The sequence below is a fragment of the Lacerta agilis genome, chromosome 1 (genome assembly GCF_009819535.1).
Source record: "Lacerta agilis isolate rLacAgi1 chromosome 1, rLacAgi1.pri, whole genome shotgun sequence".
NCBI classification, from domain to species: Eukaryota; Metazoa; Chordata; class Lepidosauria; order Squamata; family Lacertidae; genus Lacerta; species Lacerta agilis.
Window position 1 is genome coordinate 29194662 of NC_046312.1, and position 26525 is coordinate 29221186.

Here is a 26525-nt window from a genome sequence, read left to right on the forward strand (position 1 = left end):
TTACGAGGGCAACAACAACTATTGTACAACTAGTTCTTTTTTTAAAAAAAAAAGTGTAGATGGACACAACAACTGGCTTTAATGTTTTCGGTCGTGTTCCAACAGTAGTAAAATTGCCGACAGCTTGGCAGAACAGGGCTTGCTTCGACTGGCAATGGCTGAAGCCTCTTTATAGCCACTTGCCAGAGGGATGCAGGTGATGCTGTGGTCTAAACCACTGAGTCTCTTGGGCTTGCCGATTAGAAGGTCAGCGGTTCGAATCCGCGCGACGGAGTGAGCTCCTGTTGCTCTCTCCCAGCTTCTGCCAACCTAGCAGTTTGAAAGCACACCAGTGCGAGTAAATAGGTACTGCTGCGGTGAGAAGGTAAACAGTGTTTCTGTGCGCTCTGGCACTCATCAGTGTCCCATTGCGCAAGAAGTGGTTTAGTCATGCTGGCCACATGACCCGGAAAGCTATCTATGGACAAACGCTGGCTCCCTCGGCCTGAAAAGCAAGATGAGTGCTGCACCCCATAGTCGCCTTTGATTGGACTTTTACTGTTCAGGGATCCTTTACCTTTTACCTTTACTTTCACCTTCCAGAGCTTTATTCCAACTACCCTCATTCCAGGAAGTTTAAGCAGCTACTGCAAAAGGCTTGGACCTTCTCTGCAGGGGCCCCAGGACTGCGGCGTGACCTCCCGCACTTGTTAAGCACATGTTAGCCAGGGAGTAGCCAGGGTAGGGCTCTTGGACTATTCCCTCTTGGACTATTATGAACAATGGAACACTTGACAATGTAGAAAGCAAAAGGCATTGTGTTGCTTGTGTCCTTCTGGAATTTAACTTGCATTTGGTATGGGTTATATGAAGTGTTTTGCTGCCAGTTCCCATGAGTACTGGGAAAGCAGGCTAGAAGTATTTAAAATAAAGAAGCATCAGCTCTGCTTCACACACGATAAAGCAGATTTACACATGAGGAGGAGGAGGAGGAGGAGAAAGAGCCACATGCACCATCCTGTGTGAAGAATGAAATTAAGGAACCGTTTCTTTTGCCACAATTAGCATTCTGGAAGCCACTTCCACGCTGCAGCCTCCAAACTTGATTAATTGTAGTAAATGGGTGCCAGTGTGCTTTTCACACACATGACAGGTGTACACTTTCCTCCCTACCTAGGAAGAAAGTATGACATGTGAGCTGCCCTCTTGTCTGCCTCCTGCTGAAGTGACTCAGGCAGTCCCCGCTCCCATATACAGTCACTTTCAGCTTTCCCTGGATTTAAACACATTTATTTATGCAGGTACTGTATAAATACAGGTGTAACTCCCATCATCCCTGTCCATTGGGGCTGGTGGGAGTGGATGGGGACTATCCTGGCTACCCACTGGCTAACATGTGCTTAAGGATGCAACACCACCACTGAGATATGTAAACAACTGAGACTGACACTGATTTTTCCTTAGTAGCTGATGTGACTGTGGCCGAAATTCCTCCCTCCTATATATCAGAGGGGGAGGCATGTGAAGGGAGCACTTGAGACAAAGGGATGGCTGAGAGAGTGCCAGCTCACTTTTCAGCTCAGAATTCCTTATCCCTCGAGTGAACAGCCCTGCTCTCTTTGTAAGCCTCTAGCTCTTAGTGTCGCCGCTGCTGCAAATGAGCGCCACCTGATTAGGGTCAGGCCATTCCGCCACCAGCCACCATCGACCGACTTCACAAAGTGTACACAAAACCCTCACGCGCGATAAAACTAACGGGGCAAGATACTGAACAAAGCAGAAGGCATGAAAGGTGGATAAGTAAAAGTTAACATTTACTGAGAGATACAGGACTGAGTACTATGAAGGAGGACATACATGGATGGACATGGCAGTGAGGCCCATGGGAAGGGCACAGGCCCATTTCCCAGCATGCCGATGGAAAAGAAGGCCCGTTGCCAAACAAGTAACACAATGGAGATAACTGTGGCATATGTATTTTGTAACAAAGAGACCAGAGTAACATACATTTCTATGGGATCACATCTAGTGATTATATAAATCCATATAGAGACTGCTGTATAAAAACAAAACTTTATAAAAATATAAAAAAGTGTAAAAATGTGCATTTTTTTAAAAGCATGGCCTGGACAGCTGGGCTGTAAACATTATACTGAGGGTGTGCTTGTGGGGGCGCCTGCGCCACAGTGCCACAGGCAGGCCCAGCGATGAGGCAGGACTTGTGTCAAGTGTTTGCCGTTCTTGGTTTCTTTCTGGGGGGAGCACAGAGGGCAGAGGCAGGGTCCCAAAGGAGCAGAGGCGTGCGCAGCTCGGCCTACTGCCAGCTCCCTTCTACCCTTGTTCTTACTAGTGTTCAGACCCTGCGTCCATGCTGATTGCCAACCAGGAGCTGTAGGGAGAGGGATGGCGGGGAAGCCACAGCGCTACCCCCCAGCATCCCTACCCTCAACACATTCCAGATTTGGGATGCTCTGCAATAGGTAGCTGACGGGGCGCTGGAAAATCCTCCTCCTCCGCAGCAGCAGCAGCTGCCACGCCCCCTTGTGTCGAGCCTTACAACTGCAGCCACAGCTCCCCCTCTGAGCGTTCCTGTTGTGGTCGTTCTCCTCCATCCCCTCTATTTGGTTGGAGTGTGCAATCCCCAAGGAAGCTCACTGTGTTCTGGTTGCACCCATCTCTGGTGCGCAGTCCTTCGTACAGTACATGGAAGAGAGACGCTCCAAGGTCCCCGGTTTTTGTCTCTCTTTTTTTGCCGCCTACGTTCTTTTGGCCTACCAGGCCCTTCTCACTTCTTCTCCAGCTGCTCGAGCAGCGGGTTGGCCTCGTTCTCCGGGGTTTTGACGCTGTCTGTCCGCACAATGCAGGTGGGGCGGTGTCGGTTCAGCATCAGAATCAGCTGCTGCCTCTCTTGTTTCAGCTCCTCGATCTGGGCCTTCAGCTCGGCATTCATGAGCTCCAGGCGTTCAGATTCCTAAGCAGAGAAACGGGGTGGGGTGGGGGGTGAGTGGGTATTTTTTTTTTAAGTTGCTTGACCAACCAATGCGTTCATAAGCCCCAGCATCACTTGACACACACACACACAAAACAGAGAAACTGTCACATGCAGGGGTCCTTTCCAGCTTCTTTCTGCAGCAACGGGGAGCTGGTTAGCCCTGCCAACATTGTCGGAGTGCAGTTCCCATCAGCACCAGCCTGCATGACCAATGATCATGGGTGAAGGGAGTTGTAGTCCAGCAACAACTGCAGGGCTGGACTTGTAAAAGGGTAAAACAGTATTGGGAAATGATCCATAATGAATTGGGGAGAAAATGTTTAAAAGTACTTCCCCCCCCCCAAAAAAAACCCCAGAGTCCTTTCTGTTGGGGATAATTCAGACTGAAATTCCCAAGTGTTAAAAAAAGGTTATTTATGTATGCTTTGACTGCAGCCCGTGTTTTGTTAGCTGAAAAATGGAAAACAAGCGAGGTCCCAACCGAAGAAGAATGGCAACTTAAGCTGACAGAATATGCACAACCTGAAGACTTAACATAGATAGAATAAGAGAACAAGAACAACATATGTTTAAAGAAGATTGGAAAACGTTCATTGAATATATGGGAAATAATTGTGTACAGCCAAAAACGCTGGCAGCATTAAGATAAATTCAACAGTGTAAGTAAGTTTTGATTGATGCAATAATGGAATACTGATTGGTATAGTTCTTGTAAAGTATGCAGGGATTTATGATATGTAAAATGAGCCATGGAAAGAGAAAAAGGGTATTGATTGATATCTTAAGGATGTAAAATGAGTATTTTAAATTATTGAACAGAAAATTACGTGTGTGTGCGCGCGCATGCATGCGCGCACATAAAAACAACTATTGCAGGACCACAGGTTCTCCACGTCTACCTTACTGGTACCCTAGTTCCAGTTACAGGTGGGTAGCCGTGCTGGTCTGCCATAGTCGAAACAAAATAGAAAATTCTTTCCAGTAGCACCTTAGAGACCAACTGAGTTTGTTCTTGGTATGAGCTTTCTGAAGAAGTGTGCATGCACACGAAAGCTCATACCAAGAACAAACTCAGTTGGTCTCTAAGGTGCTACTGGAAAGAATTTTCTATTTTGGTACCCTAGTTGTTCACTGTTCACACCACATGCAGAGGAGTAAAACAAGGGCTTCCAGCAAAATGGGATTTCCTCAAGATATTTTTACCCATCTTAAAAGCATGCCATCTTAAAATCATGCTCTGGTCCATGGGGTCACGAAGAGTCGGACATGACTAAACAACTAAACAACAACAACAAAAGCGTGCACTGGACAAGAGAATGGAGCTATGGAGAGGCAGAAGTCCTTGTGCTGGCAGTGAGAAGAAGAGGGAGGAGAGGACGAAGGTACTCACCCGCTGCAGAAACTCTGTCCTCTCCTTCTTCTTGTTCCGACACCGAGCAGCTGCTACTTTGTTCTTCTCTCGGCGCCTTTTCCTCCTTTCTTCTTCTTCATCTAGCTAAAGGGAAAGGCACAGGCACACCATTACAACCAGACAAAAGAAGTAGAAAAGGCAATGCAAAAGCCTCCTTGAAGGCAGCTCAGGACAAAACCTCGGTACATGCCTCTTGCATGTAACTCTTTGGTTAAGTCCCAGTCCAGGCCTGCAGAACCCTAGCTATAAAACCACAGGGTCCTCTTATGATACCAGGTCACCGTAGTCTTCCCTGGACTATTTGTTAGGAAAACATTCTTCAAGAAACAGATAAAAGTTCCTGGAAGCTTTAAAGAGGGTTCCGGAGTTTTCTTTAGTGTGTGGGAGTGGCACTCTTGGCTTGATTGGTGTCAGCTGGAGGTGCAAAGAAAGGGAAGAAGTAGCAGGCTGCAATTCCAGCATGAGGAAATCACACACACACACACACACACACACACACACACACACACACACCCTCCCTCCCTCCCTCTGAGTTTACTGAGCTGGAGAGATATAGAAGGCATGTAAATAATTTGTACAGATTTGTAATAGAAATGCTAGTGTGACAAGTCAAGAAATAAAGAAGCTCTTGACTGAGGACTTTGACTATGGCTACTGTTCTTGTCGTTTGCCTCCGGGGAAATACCGGTACTCTGCTATAAACAGTAAGACGAGGTTTTACCGAGGTGCCACCACACAAGCAGAAAGCGCAGCCAAAGTGCATGGGCGGTAACCTCCATTACTATTTGCCCTCCCTTCTCGGCTGTGTCAGTGCTTACAACTGATGGCACCTTTCAACCTGTTTTTGCCCCTCTGCTGCCCAACGCAGTCAAAATCCTTTATCCTTTATCCCTTTCTGTATTATTGCATTTTTTCTGCCAATTATCACCCTGACTTGTGGTGCAATCCCATTCATGTTCATGCAAAATCAGATTCGATGGAGTTTCCCAGGTGCATGTGCATAGAAGGCGCCAAGATTGCAGTTTATAGTTTCATCTAGCCCTAGGTTTAATCTAGGAGGTGCACTGGCAGGAGCCAGCATAAAATGTCCCACTAGTGCAATGGGATTTTCCCCCCTCTTCCCTGAGTGTGCCCCCCCCCAAAATTGGCTCTGGGGTGTCTCAAGAACCCCCAGGACAGCACATGGGGGAGGGGGGCAAATCCCATTTCATCGTTCTGTTGGGCAAGCTGACAGAATAAACAGAACAATGTTGAATTCCTCTCTCCAGGAGTGCTTTCACATGGAGGCATGCACATAACACTGACCTACTGACCACAAAATAATTTTTTAGATGTTGCATAATTTAGAATATTAGGGAAGGGGTGGAGACCTTGTGGGCCTCCAGTTCCCATCTGCTTCAGCTACCATGACCCATGATCAGGGATGGAGGACCACAGATTCCCCATCCCTGGGTGAGAATGCAGTTCATTTTCATTTCAGTTCCAACATTGGTACTTATGGCACTTGCTCATTTGTAAAGTACAAAAAAAGAAGTCTTAACCTCTGCTCCTGAACAAAACATCTATTTGGTATCCAAACTCTTAATGAAAGAGCAAATTAATCTACCTTTTTTCTCTGCTATTCCAAATAATCATAAATTACACTAACTGTAAAATATATAATATTCATATTGTTTATTTTAAACTGTTTGCATCTCCAGCAGGCTAGTCCAAGCTTCCTAAATGCCAACAGTGAAGAGTGGCATCAGCTTCTTGTTGGCTTAGGGATGCTCTCTCCAGACTAGAGCATAGAGCCTTTAGGAACAACAGAAAGTATCCAAGGCTATCAAAAGATTAAGTGATTAAATTTGATTGGCTTAGAAGACAGATTAAATACAAACTACACCATTACCCAAATCCTCAATGCGTGTGCCATTTTGAGGATAACAGAAGAAATGAAAGCTCTCTTGAGGGTGAGAAAACTTAATAGTTGCATAAATAAAAGCCATCACTAATTACCGGTACTTGAAAGAAATAACAACCCTCATCTTTTTATAATAACTTACAGGTGTTAGGAGGGAGACTGGGGGTGGGGCTGAAACTAAAAAGACAACTAGCTTGACTAAATAATGGTTGTTGTTGTTCAGTCGTTCAGTCGTGTCCGACTCTTCGTGACCCCATGGACCAGAGCACGCCAGGCACGCCTATCCTTCACTGCCTCCCGCAGTTTGGCCAAACTCATGTTAGTAGCTTCGAGAATACTGTCCAACCATCTCATCCTCTGTCGTCCCCTTCTCCTTGTGCCCTCAATCTTTCCCAACATCAGGGTCTTTTCTAAGGAGTCTTCTCTTCTCATGAGGTGGCCAAAGTACTGGAGCCTCAACTTCAGGATCTGTCCTTCTAGTGAGCACTCAGGGCCGATTTCCTTGAGAATGGATAGGTTTGATCTTCTTGCAGTCCATGGGACTCTCAAGAGTCTCCTCCAGCACCATAATTCAAAAGCATCAATTCTTCGGCGATCAGCCTTCTTGATGGTCCAGCTCTCACTTCCGTACATTACTACTGGAAAAACCATAGCTTTAACTATACGGACCTTTGTCGGCAAGGTGATGTCTTTGCTTTTTAAGATGCTGTCTAGGTTTGTCATTGCTTTTCTCCCAAGAAGCAGGCGTCTTCTAATTTCGTGACTGCTGTCACCATCTGCAGTGATCATGGAACCCAAGAAAGTGAAATCTCTCACTGCCTCCATTTCTTCCCCTTCTATTTGCCAGGAGGTGATGGGACCAGTGGCCATGATCTTAGTTTTTTTGATGTTGAGCTTCAGACCATATTTTGCGCTTTCCTCTTTCACCCTCATTAAAAGGTTCTTCAATTCCTCCTCACTTTCTGCCATCAAGGTTGTATCATCAGCATATCTGAGGTTGTTGATATTTTTTCCGGCAATCTTAATTCCGGTTTGGGATTCATCCAGCCCAGCCTTTCGCATGATGAATTCTGCATATAAGTTAAATAAGCAGGGGGACAATATACAGCCTTGTCGTACTCCTTTCCCAATTTTGAACCAATCAGTTATTCCACATCCAGTTCTAACTGTAGCTTCTTGTCCCACATACAGATTTCTCAGGAGATGGATGAGGTGATCAGGCACTCCCATTTCTTTAAGAACTTGCCATAGTTTGCTGTGGTCGACACAGTCAAATGCTTTTGCGTAGTCAATGAAGCAGAAGTAGATGTTTTTCTGGAACTCTCTAGCTTTCTCCATAATCCAGCGCATGTTTGCAATTTGGTCTCTGGTTCCTCTGCCCCTTCGAAATCCAGCTTGCACTTCTGGGAGTTCTCGGTCCACGTACTGCTTAAGCCTGCCTTGTAGAATTTTAAGCATAACCTTGCTAGCGTGTGAAATGAGTGCAATTGTGCGGTAGTTAGAGCATTCTTTGGCACTGCCCTTCTTTGGGATTGGGATGTAAACTGATCTTCTCCAATCCTCTGGCCACTGCTGAGTTTTCCAAACTTGTTGGCATATTGAGTGTAGCACCTTAACAGCATCATCTTTTAGGATTTTAAATAGTTCAGCTGGAATATCATCACTTCCACTGGCCTTGTTGTTAGCAAGGCTTTCTAAGGCCCATTTGACTTCACTCTCCAGGATGTCTGGCTCAAGGTCAGCAACCACACTACCTGGGGTGTATGAGACCTCTATATCTTTCTGGTATAGTTCCTCTGTGTATTCTTGCCACCTCTTCTTGATGTCTTCTGCTTCTGTTAGGTCCTTTCCACTTTTGTCCTTAATTGTGGTAATCTTTGTACGAAATGTTCCTTTCATATCTCCAATTTTCTTGAACAGATCTCTGGTTTTTCCCATTCTGTTATTTTCCTCTATTTCTTTGCATTGTTCGTTTAGAAAGGCCCTCTTGTCTCTCCTTGCTATTCTTTGGAAATCTGCATTCAATTTCCTGTATCTTTCACTATCTCCCTCGCATTTTGCTTGCCTTCTCTCCCCCGCTATTTTTAAGGCCTCATTGGACAGCCACTTTGCTTTCTTGCATTTCTTTTTCATTGGGATGGTTTTCGTTGCTGCCTCCTGTATAATGTTACGAGCCTCCATCCACAGTTCTTCAGGCACTCTATCCACCAAATCTAAGTCCTTAAACCTGTTTTTCACTTCAACTGTGTATTCATAAGGAATTTGATTTAGATTGTATCTTACTGGCCCAGTGGTTTTTCCTACTTTCTTCAGTTTAAGCTGGAATTTTGCTATAAGAAGCTGATGATCAGAGCCACAGTCAGCTCCAGGTCTTGTTTTTGCTGAGTGTATAGAGCTTCTCCATCTTTGGCTGCAGAGAATATAATCAATCTGATTTCGATGTTGCCCATCTGGTGATGTCCATGTGTAGAGTCGTCTCTTGTGTTGTTGGAAAAGAGTGTTTGTGATGACCAGCTTGTTCTCTTGACAGAACTCTATTAGCCTTTGCCCTGCTTCATTTTGAACTCCAAGGCCAAACTTGCCAGTTGTTCCTTTTATCTCTTGACTCCCTACTTTAGCATTCCAATCCCCTATAATGAGAAGAACATCCTTCTTTGGTGTCATTTCTATAAGGTGTTGTAAGTCTTCATAGAATTGGTCAATTTCAGTTTCTTCAGCACTGGAAGTTGGTGCATAAACTTGGATTACTGTGATGTTAAAAGGACTGCCTTGGATTCGTATCGAGATCAATCTATCATTTTTGAAATTGCATCCCAGTACAGCTTTCGCCACTCTTTTGTTGACTATGAGAGCCACTCCATTTCTTTTACGGGATTCCTGCCCGCAGTAGTAGATATGATAGTCATCTGAACTGAATTCGCCCATTCCCGTCCATTTTAGTTCACTGATGCCTAGGATGTCAATGTTTATTCTTGCCATCTCATTTTTGACCACATCCAGCTTACCAAGGTTCATGGTTCTTACATTCCAGGTTCCTATGCAATACTTTTCTTTACAGCATTGGACTTTCCTTTCGCTTCCAGGCATATCCGCAACCAAGCGTCCTTTCGGCTTTGGCCCAGCCGCTTCATCAGCTCTGGATCTACTTGTACTTGTCCTCCACTCTTCCCCAGTAGCATGTTGGACGCCTTCCGACCTGAGGGGCTCATCTTCCAGCGTCATAACTTTTATATGCCTGTTGTCTTTGTCCATGGAGTTTTCTTGGCAGGGATACTGGAGTGGGTTGCCAGTTCCTCCTCCAGGTGGATCACGTTTGGTCCAAACTCTCCACTATGACCTGTCCATCTTGGGTGGCCCTGCACGGCATAGCTCATAGCTTCCCTGAGTAATTCAAGCCCCTTCGCCACGACAAGGCAGTGATCCATGAAGGGGAAATAATGGTTAAGCTTGACTAATAATGCAAGCCTATGCACACTTACTTGCAAGTAAATTCCACTGAATGCTGTAGGAATTACATACATGGTGTTATCTGCAGGGCCATTTTATTATACACATCCTACTCTTCCTCCAGTAAGCTTATGGCAACATGCATGGTCCTCCCTCTCCCCTCTTTTGTCCTCAAAACAACCCTGTAGGGTAGGTTAGGCTGAGATATACATGACTGGCTGAAGCTCACCAAGTGAACTTAATAGCTGAGAGGAATACATAGGTCTGAAGCACATCTAAAGAATGTGGGTCTCAGTTGCTCAAGTTCAACCCACTAATCACTCTTCCATGCTGGCTCCCTAGAGCTATTCTGGTACTACTAGCTTGCTGTCTGAAGGAGTTAGTAGAGGTGGTGAGATCTGAATTGGGACTTCCAGGCTCGCAGCTCATACTCTTGGCTGTGACATTAGCTCTTTAGTGATTAAGCATTTGTTGACCAATCTGACAATTAATTGCAGAACGCTGGTAGGATGGAACAATATTTCCTTAAAGCAGTTTTGCAATTTATTGAAAAAGAGGCTGGCTATGTTTGGATGCAACATTAAACCCTAAATCACGGTTAAGCAAATTAGGCTCTGCATGCAGCTCACTCTCTTCTGCTTACTCTTCCCTTTCTCCAGAAGAGAAAGAAACCATACCTGGCTCTGCATTATCTTCAAGCTAACCACAATCTGAAGCCAAGGTTTGTTCTTGGCTCCATGGTGGGGCTTTGCTGGAAGAAACAAAGGACAAGGGCCAATTAAGATGTGGCACCAAGCCAGCCAATCCAGGGCTTATTTCCCTGCTTGATCGATGGTTTGTTTCCCCACTCGACTTAGGGAGAAGTGAAGTGTGAACTGAATGCACATGCCTGCAGCTGAGGCGCACACTAATTTGCTTAACCACAACTTTTGGCTTCTGAACGCAGCCAATGTATGGACCCAAACACACTGAACATGAAATGCAAGATTGTATTAAATAGGTTCACAAGTACCTTTGGGGCAAGCCCCCACCCCCCACGTTCCCCGTGGCTTTTCATTCAAACTTAAGGTCACGTTCATACCACACCTTTAAAGCACCATGACACCACTTTCAACAGTCATGGCTTCCCTCAAAGAATTCTGGGAGCTGTAGTTTGCTAAGGGTGCTGAGAGTCATTAGGAGACTCCTATTCTCCTCCCAGAGCTACAATTCGCAGAGCTCTCTGGGAAGAGAGACTGATTGTTAAACCAATCAGTTGGTTTAGCAGGGAGTGGTAGTTCAGATGAATGTAAGGTAGCCTTCCTAATGTTTATCCAGGATGCGGATAAAATGGAAATTGTAGCCAGGTTTCTGCAATGAGGATCCGTGAATGTTACAAAAGAGTATTTTAAATGTTAGATGCAGATTCTGCCAAGTGATTTTATTGCACTGAACCTTTAGGAATTTTGTCTATATGCCAATAAAGGTTCGAGATTGAGATGAGTACAATTAAAAAAGTAAACATAAAATTCATAGCTTCTTATATAAAAAGAACAGTCAGTATAAAAGCAGCAGTCAGTGATGCCCCAGTTTCCAATGGCCGACACCTCAACAACAACAACAAAAAGAAAGGTTCAACAAAACAAGAGGTGTGCAGCATACACACATGCCAAAAATCAGCAGTTATGTTTGTTTTCAAAGTTGTACTAGGGGCTAGAGTTACAGTTCATGGTAGCTGACTTGTTCGATTCTCATTTTGGTAGGTGTGTGTGTGTGTGTGTGTGTGTGTGTAAAGGCCTGTGAACACCATTCACATACAGAAACAGCTGGCACCTGACAGGCCCTTTTTGAAACTCACCTCACTTTTCACTGGCTGGGGCCTCTTGCCCAGTTTCACCTCCAAGAAATGTAGAGGCGAAATCATGGCCCCGATGTTGCGAATGTCAGCATACTTCAGCTCTTCTGCTGTCAAGGTGGTACCAGGCAGCCCTGTCAAGGGGCCAAGGCCAGGCAGAGCGCCAGCTGTGAGGGATGGATCTGGAATCTGCCCGGGCATCATAGCAGGCTATGCAATCCCACAGCCTGGAGAAGAGAAAGAGAAAACCACACATCACTATGGGAATCTGAGCAATGATAATCCAAAAAGGCAAAACAAATCATTCTGAAATCTTAAGGAAAGAGAGTGTAGATGAGGAACAGCGTGATTTGTCTGTCTCTGCTTAAATATCTTGTCACAGAAAATGCAAACTATACCACATTGGAATCCTTGCGCACAATGTGGCAGAGACATCCTCCTAGAATGTCACCCAGAGACTTTGGAGGAAAATCAAGGATAGAGAACCTTTGGCATTCCAGGTGTTGATGAACTACAACTCCCATCCTCCCTAGCCATTGGCCATGTTTGTTGGAGCTGATGGGAGTTGTAGGTCAGCAACATTTTGGAGGACCAAAGATTCCCCACCCCTGATCTAGCGGAACATGAAGAATTCCTACCTGCTTCACAGGGAAATAAGCTACAAAAAGAAAACATTCTATCAAGGAGCCAGGTTGGCTGAGATAATCTAACATGCAAAGTTACAGGTGGGTAGCCGTGTTGGTCTGCCATAGTCAAAACAAAATCGAAAATTCTTTCTAGTAGCACCTTAGAGACCAACTGAGTTTGTTCCTGGTATGAGCTTTCGTGTGCATGCACACTGGTATCTGAAGAAGTGTGCATGCACACGAAAGCTCATACCAGGAACAAACTCAGTTGGTCTCTAAGGTGCTACTAGAAAGAATTTTCGATTTTGTTCTAACATGCAAAGTCATGATAATTAGCTACTTGCATATGTTTACGTAAGGCGAGAAGCCTTTATCACTGCTAAGTAAAGGGTGAAGAAGGTCAGTGGACAGAAAAAGAGGTAATTATTGACTCCTATGCCAAAGGGCAATAAAAGCAGCTTTATGAAGTTAACGCTTTAACAGACAGGAGGCAATGATTATCTAATGCAGGACTCAGCGATAATTATGAGCTTAAGGAGGAAGGCAGGATGGCAAGAAAGAAGTTAGCCAGTTAGTTACACAGATTGCTTAAGACTAGGAAGTACTGCGTCTAGATAAAACCTGTAAGACAAATGATCCACCTGAATGCAAACGGTAAATATAAGGGTTTCACCACAGAAACAAACAAAATCCTTCCCATATCCTATTTGGTTACGTTGCTGAGAGTAGCTCGCCCCAGGAAGATTAGTGATAATTTCTCACAAAATACCACCTTAGATAACTTAGGCTAAAAACCTTCAATGAAAACAGGAAGTAAAATAAAAATTAGCTTCATGGCCAGGAATAGTGATTCTACGTGGAGGCTGGAAAAAGCCACAAAGAATTCACCTAACTAACTTTCCACATGGAGTGAAAGTTAAGAAACACAGAGTGATGTGTTTTCTTCTTCAGAAAGAAGAAAATTAGTCTGAAATTAAGATAGAGGCCTGCTGACTGGCCAAAAGCATCGCAGGATCTACTTGATAAAAATTAATTGCCATTAATATCATTTGATGTTACTGAGAATACATGCAACCCTTTATAAATAACATAGAAGAGGTAACAAAATCGAAAGTGTTTTCTAGTAGCACCTTAGAGACCAACTGAGTTTGTTCCTGGTATGAGCTTTCGTGTGCATGCACACTTCTTCAGATAGAAGAGGTAAGAAAAGTTCAAATTTTAAGGGTTGCCACTGGGCACTACATATAAATAGCATTTCATAGAACCTCAGAACACAGGGCAGAATCCAGCAAAAAATTAAGCACAAAGCACACTGATATGCCATTAGTTTCAATACAGCTCAGGTCAACACACCTCCAGAGTTAATTACACAACATAATCCTGTTTACTGGAAATAATGAGCAACTAGATACTTAAAAGCCCATAAAGTACAAAATTGCATATGCCCATTTAGAAATGATTACTGGAATTGAAATTTTCACAGAAGGCAAACCAAATCTGTCCATCCAATTAACCTCAAATCAAGTATTTTTTAATCAATGAATTTTCAACCCTCCACCCCAAATCAGTACCACCTTTTCAATCACAATTTACAATGATTACAAACAGGTTTGAGAAAAATGCAGGGTGGGTGATAGAATTAATCAAAGCCTCTTCACAAACACGCTAGTCTATAAATGGCTTTTACGCCAAAATGGAGATTCAAAAATTTTGACAGCACACTGATCAAAGTTACATAAGCCAAGGTCCAATTGGGGAGGGGGGGTTCCAACCCTAATTAATCACTTACACAGATCCAACTCCAAAATTCAATCAATTTCCCTTCAGTTAATTACCCCCATTCAATCTTCGTTAACCCTATTAATTAAATTCAAAATAAAACAAAGCAATTGTACAATTCTGTTTGAGTGGGGGATTTCTTACTCTGAGATGATGTTCAAGATGGTAGCCACCAGGTGGTGGTGGTCTTTGTCATTTTTTAAATAAATAATTAACTGAAGTGTCAGTTAACAGACTATTTCCAGGGTCACGTAAGTTGTAAATTTTTAAGACTCACTTTCTTTCTATGCTTGTAAGGTGTTTTAAACATTGTTTTTAACACTGCATTTTCATTGTTGTAACGTGCCCTGCTAATTTAGGATGGAGGGTGTGCAAATAAATAATAATAAGTTGATTAATTCATAGATAATTTAAAATCAATACTTTATTGACCAAAAAGCTGTTATCAGTCACTAGATCTAATGCAGTTGTCTCGGCGCAATTCTCTGCATTCACATTCCAGGGTGTTCAAATACAGTTTGTGTCAGGGCTGGTCGATTCCTCTTCACATTACCACACAAACGTCTCTTGGTCTTTTATAATTTTTATTACTCTGACAGTTTGCTCCCAAGAACATGCAGGGGTGGCCTGGCCCGTTTCGCTACCTGAGGCAGAACAGGAAGCTGCTGCCCCCCCTCCCTGCCAAAGCCTCACTTTCCAGGGTCATGCAACAGCGGCAGGCTTCCTATGAGATCTCATGAGATCTTGTGGAGATCTTGCAGGATCTCGCCAGAAGCTGCTGCCAGCCACCGTTTCACCTCGCTTCTCCAGCAGCCACAGCAAGGGCACCCATGAATGCGCTGTTCTGTGGGATTTGGCCACCTGAGGCTGCCTCTGCTCGCCTCATGGGTGAGCTGGCCCTAAATTTAGGATTATAGACTCAGCTTCTTCTTTTTATCAACTGTGTTCATGATAAATACACTTTTGCCGTCTAGAAATCAGGCAATTCTACAGACACCACAGTGGGCGTCATATTTCCGCCTTTCACATTTTGGAATAATCTTTGTATTCCCCAGAACACAAAGCCTAGCAATTTTTGAAGGTTTTTTTTTGGGGGGGGGGGTCTCCCACCTCCCCACATTTGTGTTCTTGTAGCCTTTTAAAATGAAATTAAAAAAAAATACTTTGGGAAACCTGCTACCTCTCTGATAGCAATCAAACTTTTCTTTATCCAGAATCATGCAGGTGATCTCCTCCCTCCCCTGTGTGCGACTACATGCACAGTTTACAAACCCTGTCATTTCTCTCTCAACTCTTTACAGTATATGAGATTTGTGCTTCTGTGGTGGCTAAGCACACATATAGGGCACAGACCGGATTAAGATGTTATCGGCTGGATACAGCTAGTGGGTCCTGCTAGCAAAAGCCCACATGAGGATTTTGCAACAGGGCTTTCCCCAATATTCTCCTCCTGCTGCGGCCAAATTGGTGGGGCGAGGTAGGTTGGTTGGAAAAACCCCAGAACAGTGGCTGTGGGGGTGGGAGAGGGCAGAAGGCAGGGATGTTGACAGTAGGTGGAGCCAGAACCAATGGCAAGCAAACTTAAACACAAAGACAGGCAAAGTCAACTAATTCTGGTTCAAAAGGGCTCATTCAGATTTCCTTTTGCGCTGTGCTTTCCAGGCACAGGTACTCACTCTAAAGCTATGTGTTGAAGCATGTGTCTTTTTGTTGTTGTTGTTGAAACAAAAATTTAAAAAATTCCTTCCAGTAGCACCTTAGAGACCAACTAAGTTTGTTATTGGTATGAGCTTTCGTGTGCATGCACACTTCTTCAGATACTTTTTGTTGTTGTTGTTTGTTTGTTTGTTTCCTGGTGCTTTCCCTGGGAAAACCCATGTTTTACTGCTGAATCAGAGCGAAAAGCAATCCATGGGAAACCCTATTGCTGTTTGCTTCGATTTAGCAGTGAAATGCTGCTTTTCCCAGAGAAGGCGAGTCAAAAATCGGATACAGAGTTTTAAAGTGCAGGTCTGTGCCTAGAAACAAAGGGAAGTCTGGATGGGCCCTCATTTGACTAGTCTTGTCCCAATCCTCCTCCCAGCAGAGTTCTACAAAAGAAACATGGAGGCCAAGGAGGCAAGGTGGATGGGGGTTGGCTGAGCTTATAGGCCCGTCTCCATTGAGGAGTCTTCCCTTATGCTCCCTCAAGATAGAACTGTGCTGTTTTACACTTAGCATTCTGGGAAATGCCTGGGGGAAATGAGATGCCACGTTAGCGAAATCAGAAGGAGATGATTTGCAGTAAGCTAAATAGTAAATAGTAAGGCAAGGTGAGAGAATGCTGTACTTGAATTCTGGGCCTGTTCGGAACTCCTTAGACACATTGTTAACATCTCACGTTTCTTACAGAGAAACTTGCACAAATTGTGGAGGGTGTGTGTGTGGGGGGGGGGGGAGATGATTATGACCAGAGTCTCAGCTACATTTGTCAAAAACAATGTTTTGAATGAGTTATAAACATGCAACACTAGATGGTGCTGGAGAGCAAAAATAAATAAATCTCTGGTTTTCATAGCGTGTTTTCCCCCCCCTTTTGTTATAATAATTTAATTTCTGACTTATTTATAGCAGGCTTTTCCTGTGTGTTGGATCCACACCAGGTTTCAGGGCATTTTTGTCATCTGCCTAGAAACATCAAGCCCTTAATTAATTATGTGGTAAAACATGGAAGGAGGCAGGAAAGCATGTGTGACTCTTTCCTACCAGCTGAAATGCAGGGCCTGTTTCCTGTACAGTGGTACCTCGGGTTAAGAACTTAATTCGTTCTGGAGGTCTGTTCTTAACCTGAAACTGTTCTTAACCTGAAGCACCACTTTAGCTAATGGGACCTCCTGCTGCCGCTGCGCCGCCAGAGCACTATTTCTGTTCTTATCTTGAAGCAAAGTTCTTAACCTGAAGCGTTATTTCTGGGTTAGCAGAGTCTGTAACCTGAAGCGTCTCTAACCTGAGGTACCACTGTAGAGGGAAACTGAGAATCTTGATTTGCCTCAGATGTGTTCACTTTCGCTAGGTTGGCAAGAGCAACACACACACACACACACACACACACACACACACAGTGTCTCACAACCTGCCATATTGGCAATTTTAAATAACTTAAAAGAAATTAAAATGTGTGGGGAAAAGAAAATCTGGCAATAAAGGTGGTCCAGAGTTAATTCATAGTACATTGCTTCTGGTAGCCAGTTTTTAAGATTAGCCCACTTACATCTTGGTTTGTATAGCATGAATCCTGCTAAGGACAGTAGGAAAGTGTCATATATCAGGCCAGACTAGCTGTCCATCTTGCCTGCTTGTGACCACCAACGGCTCTCTAGGATCTGAAGGAAAGGAAGATCTTTCACATCATCTGCTAGTCAGGGCCGGCTCAATACATTTTGTCGCCTGAGGCAAATCACAAAATGGTGTCCCTCTCCCTGTCAGGGAAGAAGCAGTAAGTGAAGAGCTACATCGGGAACAAGGAGGGAATAAAAATTGACATCAGGATCTGCTGTCCCTGTGGATTCTGCCGCCTGACGTGGTTCCCTCACCTTGCCTCATGGGTGGGTCAGCTCTGCTGCCAGCCGATCCTTTTAAAGGTGATGCCCAGGATTGGAGCTGGTGTCTCCTAACTGCAAGGCATGTGCTCTACCACATATTCAGTGACAGAGCACCTCCTTTGCAGGCAAAAGGTCTCAAAAGATCAATCCCCAGCATCTCCGGGTAGGATTGGGAAAGACTCCTATCTGAAAAGTTGGAGAATGACTGCCAGTCAGTGTTGACGATATGGAACTAGATGGACTCGGTATAAGGGCAGTGTTCTACGCAATCCCTATGGGATGGCAGCTGATTTAAAGCACATCTGAAGTCTGCCTGTGCTTTTCTTACCAAAACTGCCTTTTAAAACCTCTTCATGAGGCCCTGGATTCCAGAATGCATTCCTGCTGTGGAAATGCCATTTTAAAAAGTGGTTTTGAATGGAAATACAGAGGCGGGTTCACCTCATGCCTTCCTTTCAGTTGTGTCCCTCTCCACTTTTACAGCAATCTGGCAGCAGATTCCTTTCTGACACATGGACCTGTGGCTGTCATGTCTATTTTGGCCCCAAGAGGATCATCACACACACCTCTGATAGAAAAGCCCATTTTGGAGGCAACAAGTCTTTTAATAGAGTATTGCCCACAAACAGAATCATCTGGAGGCAGAAAAATACGAGTATCCCCTTTCCAGGTAAGAATTTATTCTGGAAGTGAATGGTAATTTTTTCAGTGTGCGAGGAGGAAATTTTAATTTAAATACTCTCATGTGTTTTTTTTAATGGCCTCTATTATTGTTGAATTATTAATGGTATTTTTTATGCTACCCTTTCTCATAATTGAGCTCAGGGCAGATGGAACCTCAGAACTTCCAAGTTGCCTAGGTTTCAGAACAGATTTTGTTGCTCACCTTGCTAACTCAAGCCGAATTCATACTTACCTGGGCTGAGGAACCTGTCACCCTCTAGATGGAAGTTGGGAGTCCAAAATCATCTGGATGGCCACAGGCTCCCCCATGCCTTCTGCAGAACATTTTCACACTTTGGAGCAGCAAGCACACATTCCCCCTAATGGAGCACATGCACGATCTCCCTCACCCCTCTTCTCTATTGGAAGAGAGAATGGTTGCACAAATGTCTGAAGCTACCAGAACCAGCCCTCCACATTGGCCAGGTCTATGTGTACAATGTAGGGGAGAACATGCCTGCCTGCAAAGAAGTGAGTGAGTGTTCTTCAAACTGGGGTCCTCAGCTGTTGCTGGACTACAACTCCCATCATCCCTAGCTAGTTGGACCACTGGTCAGGGATGATGGGAGTTGTAGTCCAACAACAGCTGAGGACCCCAGTTTGAGAAATATTGATAGACCTTAGTTTACTTTTCAGTGTTCATCAACCGCTTTCTACCTCATCTGCATCCAAAGAAGGAGGTCCTAGCCTACCAAGCTTCATGCCAAATCAATTTGGGGCTGGCTTAGAGGTATTCTGTTCATTGCTAAGGCAGGGGTGGATACTTTTAGCAGATTAGGAGCTGGAGCCAATATTCACTCCAAGGTTTACAGGCCTCAGACCAACTGAAACATAAGGAAATGTGCTCATAGGTACAGAAAGCCACCAGGTTTCAGATCCTACCACCATTGCTGCCATGACATTCCTGTACAAGACCTTAATGCAGTCTTTTTGCCTATAGGAGTTATCCAAGGCCATTCCTTGTATCTAGAGCACAGCCAGCATTGCATGGTGTCCTTGTCAGACACCTTCCCAGGCTCCCTAAACTCTCGCAAGGTCTCACTGCCAACACCTGGAGTCTCCTAGTCTTCCTTGCTGCGGTTGCCTGTTCATCTACAACATTCTCCTCTTGTCTTGTACTTTCCTGGCCTCTGGAAGGGCCCAGTTGGAGAGGGCAAGCAAGTGGGCAGCGGTGATACTGGCAAGAAGGAAGCATCTGGGGACATTTCCCTAAGAGCCATCCGAACCCTGGAGCCAAAAGTAATGTAGAAGATGTTTCTTCAAAGCCTTTTAGTTAAGTAGTTGGAAACAAGTTACTTCTAGACTTACTTGACTGATGAATTTGAACACATTAACAGAAGAAGACAAGAAGAACCTGCTCGATCAGGCCAATGGCCCATCTAATCCAGCATCCTGTTCTCACAGTGGCCAACCAGATGCCTGTGGGAAGCAGGACCTGTGTGCAAGAGCACACAGAGAGCCAGCGTGGTGTAGTGGTTAAGAGTGGTAGACTCGTAATCTGGGGAACCGGGTTCGTGTCTCCGCTCCTCCACATGCAGCTGATGGGTGACCTTGGGCTAGTCACACTTCTCTGAAGTCTCTCAGCCCCACTCACCTCACAGAGTGTTTGTTGTGGGGGAAGACGGGAAAGCCGCTTTGAGACTCCTTAGGGTAGTGATAAAGCGGGATATCAAATCCAAACTCTTCCTCTTCTCTCCCCTCCTATGGTTTCCAGCAACTGGGATTCAGAAGAAGCATGGGACCCAGGTGGTGCTGTGGGTTAAACCACAGAGTCTAGGGCTTGCTGATCAGAAGGTCAGCAGTTCAAATCCCTGCCACGGGGTGAGCTCCCATTGCTCGGTCCCAGCTCCTGCCCACCTAGCAGTTCGAAAGCACATCATAGTGCAAGTAGATAAATAGGGACCGCTCCAGCGGGAAGGTAAACGGCGTTTCCGTGCGCTGCTCTGGTTCGCCAGAAGCAGCTTTGTCATGCTGGCCACATGACCCGGAAGCTGTCTGTGGACAAATGCCGGCTCCCTTGGCCTATAGAGCGAGATGAGCACCGCAACCCCAGAGTCGGACACGACTGGACCTGATGGTCAGGGGTCCCTTTACCTTTACCTTTATTATTGCCCAGTCCAGCCATCATAGCTAGTTGCCATCAATCACCTTCTTCTGCCTAATCCGCTTTTAAAGCCATCTAAGTTGGTGGCCATGACTGGCTCCTGCAGAAGCGAGTTCCACAGTTTAACCATGTGCTGTGTAAAGAAGCACTTTCTCGCATCTGCCTTGAAACTTCCAACATTCAGCATCATTATTTCAACATCAGCAAATGCACGAGGTCAGCCTAGGATGCCAGCAAAGGAGGAAGGAGGACAAAATCCTGGGGGTGAGGGAGCACCAGGTTGTCTCTTCTGCAGGTAGTGCCATCTTACGTGAGCTAAGACCATTGTGATGCAGACCTTATTGCAATGAGGAAGTTGCAAGCATTTGTGAAAGGGATGAGATATTCCCTGCGGGCAATAGCAGCATAAAATGTCAGAGGTTACAGGGCAAAAGGCAGCCAATTTGCATTTCATTTCTCCAGGAATTTCGTTAAACCCTCCAGTGCACGCCAAGTAATCCCCAGACAGCCAACTGTTGCCCCTCGCAAAAAAAAAAAAAAAGGGCGGATTTGGACTGCAAGCCCTATGTCCTGTCTCCCCCACCCACGCAAATGGGCATTTTAAACTGTCAGGAACTACACAAAGAATCTGACATCCTAACAACTGGTATCCCAGACGCCCCCACAGGCTCGCAGAGTCCCAGTGGAGATCTCTGGCAAAAGCCTGCAGATAATTTTCATGCAGGCTTCAAGAAACAAGTTGAAAAATTCCTAGCCTGACTCAGTGAAGCATTTGTCTCTGCTAAGCTCTCCAAGCCCCAACACACACACGCACACACTGAGAGAGTTTGGCAGTGGTTGTGTTCCAGGGCTGGTAATACAAGCCATGAAGCAAGCTGCCAAGACAAGCAACAGAATGAGCCAGGCCCCATTTCATTGGCCACCATACGTTGCATATGGCCCTGGAACCAGCCAAGAGAGTGTTCTCACCCACCTTGAGGGCATAGGAGACCCTGTGTTTTCAAATACACCTCCACAGGGCCTTCATTAAAAGAAAAATGGAAACATAATGTGGCTCTTGCTTGCTCTTTTCTCTCTCTCTCTCTCTCTCTCTCTCTCTCTCTCTCTCTCTCTCTCTTTCTTTCTCTCTTGGTATTTCTCCTTCCTCTCAATTTGATCTCCAACCTATTTCTCTACAACCAGAGGCAGGGAGTGGAGGAAAGAGAGAGCTGCTGTATGGAGTGGCGCAGAGGATTGCTGCTTGAATTCCCACTTTATGCCCGACTGCTAAAGCGAGCTGAAGACTGCCTCTGCTTACTTAAGACTCAAAAGACTCCTTTCCTTTGCAAGCTTAAGAGAACTGGAAGAAGAAGGAACATCCATGGACTAAGCACATTTGCAACGCCAATCCCCTGGGTAGCAAAACTACAAGAGCTCAGATGGAGCGGAGATCAGTTCATTTTGCATTATCACATTACACAGACAAATGAAGTGAAGAAGAAAACAGGCTGTCTGCAGAAGAGAACCATCACTTCATGTTGCAAAACAGAATGAAAATCCCTTGGTCCTAGTCATCAACCAAAAAACATACTGCAGTACTTAAGAGAGCCTCCCTCCAACCTGGTGCCCTCCAAATGGAACAACTGCACTCCCGTCCGCTGACTATTGGCCATGCTGGTCTGAGACGGATGGGAGCTGGAAGTCCAAGTCACCAAGCTGGGGAAGGTTGTCCTAAACCAAAATTATTCACTTCTTATTATTATTTGCCATTTGTGGATCTGGGCCATATATTCTTCTCAATGGATTCATCTCCATAATCATCAGCAAGACTGCTCCATGTGCATAAAAACCTTGCTGACTCAGAATCTCCTTTAAAGCATAAGAAACAATTTCCTGGGTCATATCAAAAGGTCCATCTAGTTCATTCAGTTTTTCTGTAGCAGCCAGTGAAACACTGACACAAAAAATTGGCTGTCCCAGGAAGATGTGCCTCGTGCAAGTCTGCAAAACCATAACCTGTATGCCCTCCTTAACATGCCAGAGAAGGCGTGGCTAAAGTAACAGACATGCCCAAAGCTGTGAAACCTGCAAGCTTGAGAAATTGCTTTTGTAGCTCCTCTAGGCAGGGCCTAATCCTACTGCCTCAGATTAAGTAACAGCGGGGCATCCAAGGATGGCCCAGTCCCAGAGGCAAAACATCTACTCGCACTATCCATTCAGCTTCACACAGATAGGCGAATAGAGGGGGATGGCAGGAGCCGATAATAGGAACACACAACAACAGTTACAACAGAACTGTACAGGACAGCAGGCACTTCTGCATTGTTCCTTATTACCAGTATATGGCCAGTGTACATGACTTACCCTTCCCTATCTGCAGCCCCCTGGGCAAATTCAACATGTTCATTGTTTGAAGTTTTCCCCATACTGTTGTGGGAACAGAAAAGCCTCCACCAAGCCAATCAAAACTGTCCGCACTCATGTCTGTTTTTCCTGCCTGTTGTAGCCAGCCTACAGAGCACACCTTTACCAAAGGCTCCTGCGGAAACTGCTGGTGGAGTGAGGGCCTTGTGTGCTTCTCTGGCATCTCAGTGAAGAGTGTGGCTGGGGACAGGGCAGACAAAACAGAGCAAAAAACCGGAAGGAAGGAGAGAGGTGAAAGATGTGGGGATGCAGAGGGGTGAGGAAAGAGGAGGGGACTTGCAGAAGGTGACAGCAAATAAACTGCGGTTGTGCAGAATAAGAGAGGGTTCCCCACATTAAGGGTGCAAGAGAGACAGGGGAGACAAAAAGGGATTAACAGCAAATACGTTAAAAAGAAAACATTAAAACTGCACCAAAAATACTTTTTTTCTACAGTGTGGCTGTCTTCACTTAGTTAACATCAAGCAGCTCTTGAAGTAATCCAGGTTGCATCCACCAGTCACCTTTGACCTGGGGCATGTACACATGTTCAAGCAGGCACACCCACACACCCCATGCCCTCTTCTTGCAGCATACTCTAATCCAGGGATGAGGAAATTTGATCCTCCACAGATTGGGCTACAGCACCCTTCATCCCTGGCCACTGACCACACTGGCAAGGGCTGATAAGACTTGGAGTCAAACAACATGTGATTCTTAATCTCTGGGTTATGGGTTCGAGCCCCACATTGGGCAAAGAGATTCCTGCACTGCAGAGGGTTGGACTCGATGTCGAATGGGGGTCCCTTCCAACTCCATATGATTCTATAACACACGGAGGGCCAGTTTCCCTAGCCATGCTCCAGTTCAGCCTTTCCAACCTGGTACCCTCCATACACTTTGGACCGCAACTCCCATCATCTGGAGGGCTCTGGGTTGGGAAAGCCTGCTCCAATCTACCAACTGATTATTTTAAGATGCCTTGGTGCATCAAGTTTTATTAGTCTACCTTCAGGCCCTTTTCCAGCCCAAGATTCTGGGTCACAATGAGGTGCTAGGAGAGCACCCCATTGGCACCTGAAGGAGAAGCCAGCAAGGGAGAAAACTTCCGAAGGATCCTTGCGCTTCCTACACAAACATCCATGCTGTAATAACTCCGCATCAATTAATCCAGAGTAACTACGGCGCCGCGGTTCTGCCTTCAATCACGAAAGCCATCAGATCATGTTACAATAATTCCCCAATTGCCCCACAGAATGCCCAGGAGCTGCAGGGAAGTGCCGCTCTTTAGTCACCCGGACTATCAGAAGGGCAGGACGGCCAAAGGCTGCGGTAAGGCTCGCGCAATCCGGTAACGAAAGGACCCCGGCCGATGCGTAAAGGGCTGCGAGCCCCGGGAGAAGCTTGCGCTCCACGCGCGCTGCGTTCCGGAGCAGAGGCAGGCCCAGCCGGATCTGCCCCAAGTCAGGTCCGAGGATGGTCGCAGCCCTCGCGGGCGGCCAGCCCAAAGCGCCGCCTCCGAGAGAGAGCTCCCGCGGTCCCCAACCCCCGCGCCCGCCCGCCCGCCCGCCCGCTCCATCTCCGTACCCACCGAGCTGACGGCAAAGGTGCCCCCGGGGCCCGGCTGCAGCGGGAGGCGGGTTGCGCGCTCAGCTCCCCTGCAGCCGCCCAGCTCCGGGAGCGGCTGTCGGCCTGTCTCTGCAGGCCCGTCGTGCCGAGCGCAGTCCGGTCCCGGGAGGTGTCTCCGCGGCCCCGGGGAAGCCTGAGCGGCTGCAGCCCCCGCCGCCGTCACTGCCAGTCGACACTCTCCCTCGCCGTCCCTCCCGCAGGCTCTGTCGGACGGCTGGGTGGGTTGCATCAGCCCCAGTTATATAGCGGCCCCTGGGCTGCGGGGAGGGGTCGGGAATGCGGAACCGGCCGGGCTGCCAGCTCCAGACGTCAAGGTGGGAGGAGAAGAGGGGACCGCAGAGGAGGAGAGCGCAGGCCGGGGGGGCGGGACCACTTGCACGGGCACCGCGCGGAGGATCGCTCGCCTGTTCCCGCTGCCTCCGACTGTCCTCCTTGCAGAAGACAAGACAAGAGGGCAGGTCTCAGCCCCGGAACCCGTTTTCAGAGCTGGGGATCAGCGGCGCAGCCGCAAGCCAAGGCATACATAATACGAGTGGGCGACTCTGAGCATGTGCAGAATGCCTGCCTGCAACTTTTCGTTGCGTAACATAACTGGGGAAAGGCGGCGAGAGGGCTTCCAGGTCAGAGGGCGTGACTTCCAGGCGGGCTTCAACCCCAGCATTTCCTTCTTCTTCTTTTTTTTTAGAAAGAAAGCGCGGGGCTGGGGAAGGGGCGGCCGGGGAGCTTCACTAGTGGCTCATGGTGATGATGCAGCGCAAGTCTTCGTCTTCGTGGTATGGATGACAGCACGGAGGTGGTTCGCCATCCAACCAGAAAGCACAACACGCAATTTTGAGCGCCAGTGTGATCCCAGGAGACACGCGCAGCCAAGGGATAGAAAAAAAGATATATGTCCTACAGGGCATGTCCGAAGCAAGATGCTACACAGATCAAGGATAGGGAACCTGTCGTCGTCCATCTATTGTTGGATGGCAACTGCCAACAGCCCCTGCCAGTACGGCCAATGATCAGGGATGATGGGAATTGTAGTCCAATGTCTGAACATTCAGAGGTTCTGTGCCCTGTTATAGATTACCCAGAGGTTAGCCTCATGGTGTGCTTTGAGAGCAAAGCGATCAGGAATCTGCAGTTGTTGTTTTTTAAAAAGTTTTTGTTTAGTTTTAAACAAATAACTAACATGTATGTGAACAACCATGTAAAGTTGAATACTGTATAGGAATCTGCAGTTCTGGTTCCATGTCTAGGCTAGTGGTAGGTCCCTGCACCTATCAACACACTTTTAATATTGAACAGTCTACATGCATGATTCGGGGACTTGGAATGCGTTTAAATTTATGGTGACTTATCTCAAGAGCCAGCCTGCTGAATCAGGGCAAAGGCCCATCTCGGCCAGTCTCCTGTTCTCACAGTGGCCAACCAAATGCTTTCTGTGAGCTCCTCATAATCCCTTGTAGTTTTAACCACCTTGAATAACTTGGTATCATCAGTAAACTTGGCTGCCTCACTGCTCACCCTTAACTCTAGATCATTAATGAACAAGTTAAGAAGCATGGATCCAATAATGATCCTTAGGAGACTCTACTTTCTACCAGCCATTAGGAGAACAGTCCATTTATTCTTCCTGTTCCTTAACCATAAGAGGACCTCTCCTTATACCATGACTGCTAAGCTTATTCGGTATATTCAGTAGTACTCAAGAGAACAGGATGCTGGAGGTACTTTATCAGAAGCATTTTGAATGCCTATGGGCTTCCCCAGACAGCCTGCCTATTGAGCATTCATATTGACTTGCTTGCACAAAGCTTACACAAAGATTAGACTATGGTGAGTCTTTATGAAGCATTTGCTCTGATTTGTTTGTGGGCAGGTTACACAACAACCAATATTTATCCTAATTTGCTTGTGTGATGTTTGTGCATCTTCCCATCATTCATCCACCCCACAGCTTTCAATGCATTTCCCTGTCACTTTCCTAGTTAGAAAAGGCATTTTTTTTAAATAAAAAAGTGGATAATTAATTGCACACATTTAAATTTCTGGTATGCACTTTAATCCCCCCCCAAAAAAATACTAGCATTCTAGAGGAAACCTTAAGTACACATAGTCAACTGGATCACCTCTATATGTTTGTTGAC

General features: G+C 46.0%; 1 protein-coding gene across 1 annotated transcript; it reads right to left on the reverse strand.

Moving 5' to 3' along the window:
• Nucleotides 1-1776: 1776 nt before the first annotated feature.
• On the reverse strand, nt 1777-24831 carry JDP2 (Jun dimerization protein 2). The gene is made up of 4 exons (XM_033142550.1): nt 24353-24831; nt 11570-11793; nt 4362-4466; nt 1777-2950 (listed from the first exon to the last, which is right to left on the reverse strand). Exons 2-4 carry the CDS (start codon nt 11768-11770, stop codon nt 2765-2767), a joined length of 492 nt encoding a protein of 163 aa, XP_032998441.1. The 5' UTR covers nt 11771-11793; nt 24353-24831; the 3' UTR covers nt 1777-2764.
• Nucleotides 24832-26525: the final 1694 nt, after the last annotated feature.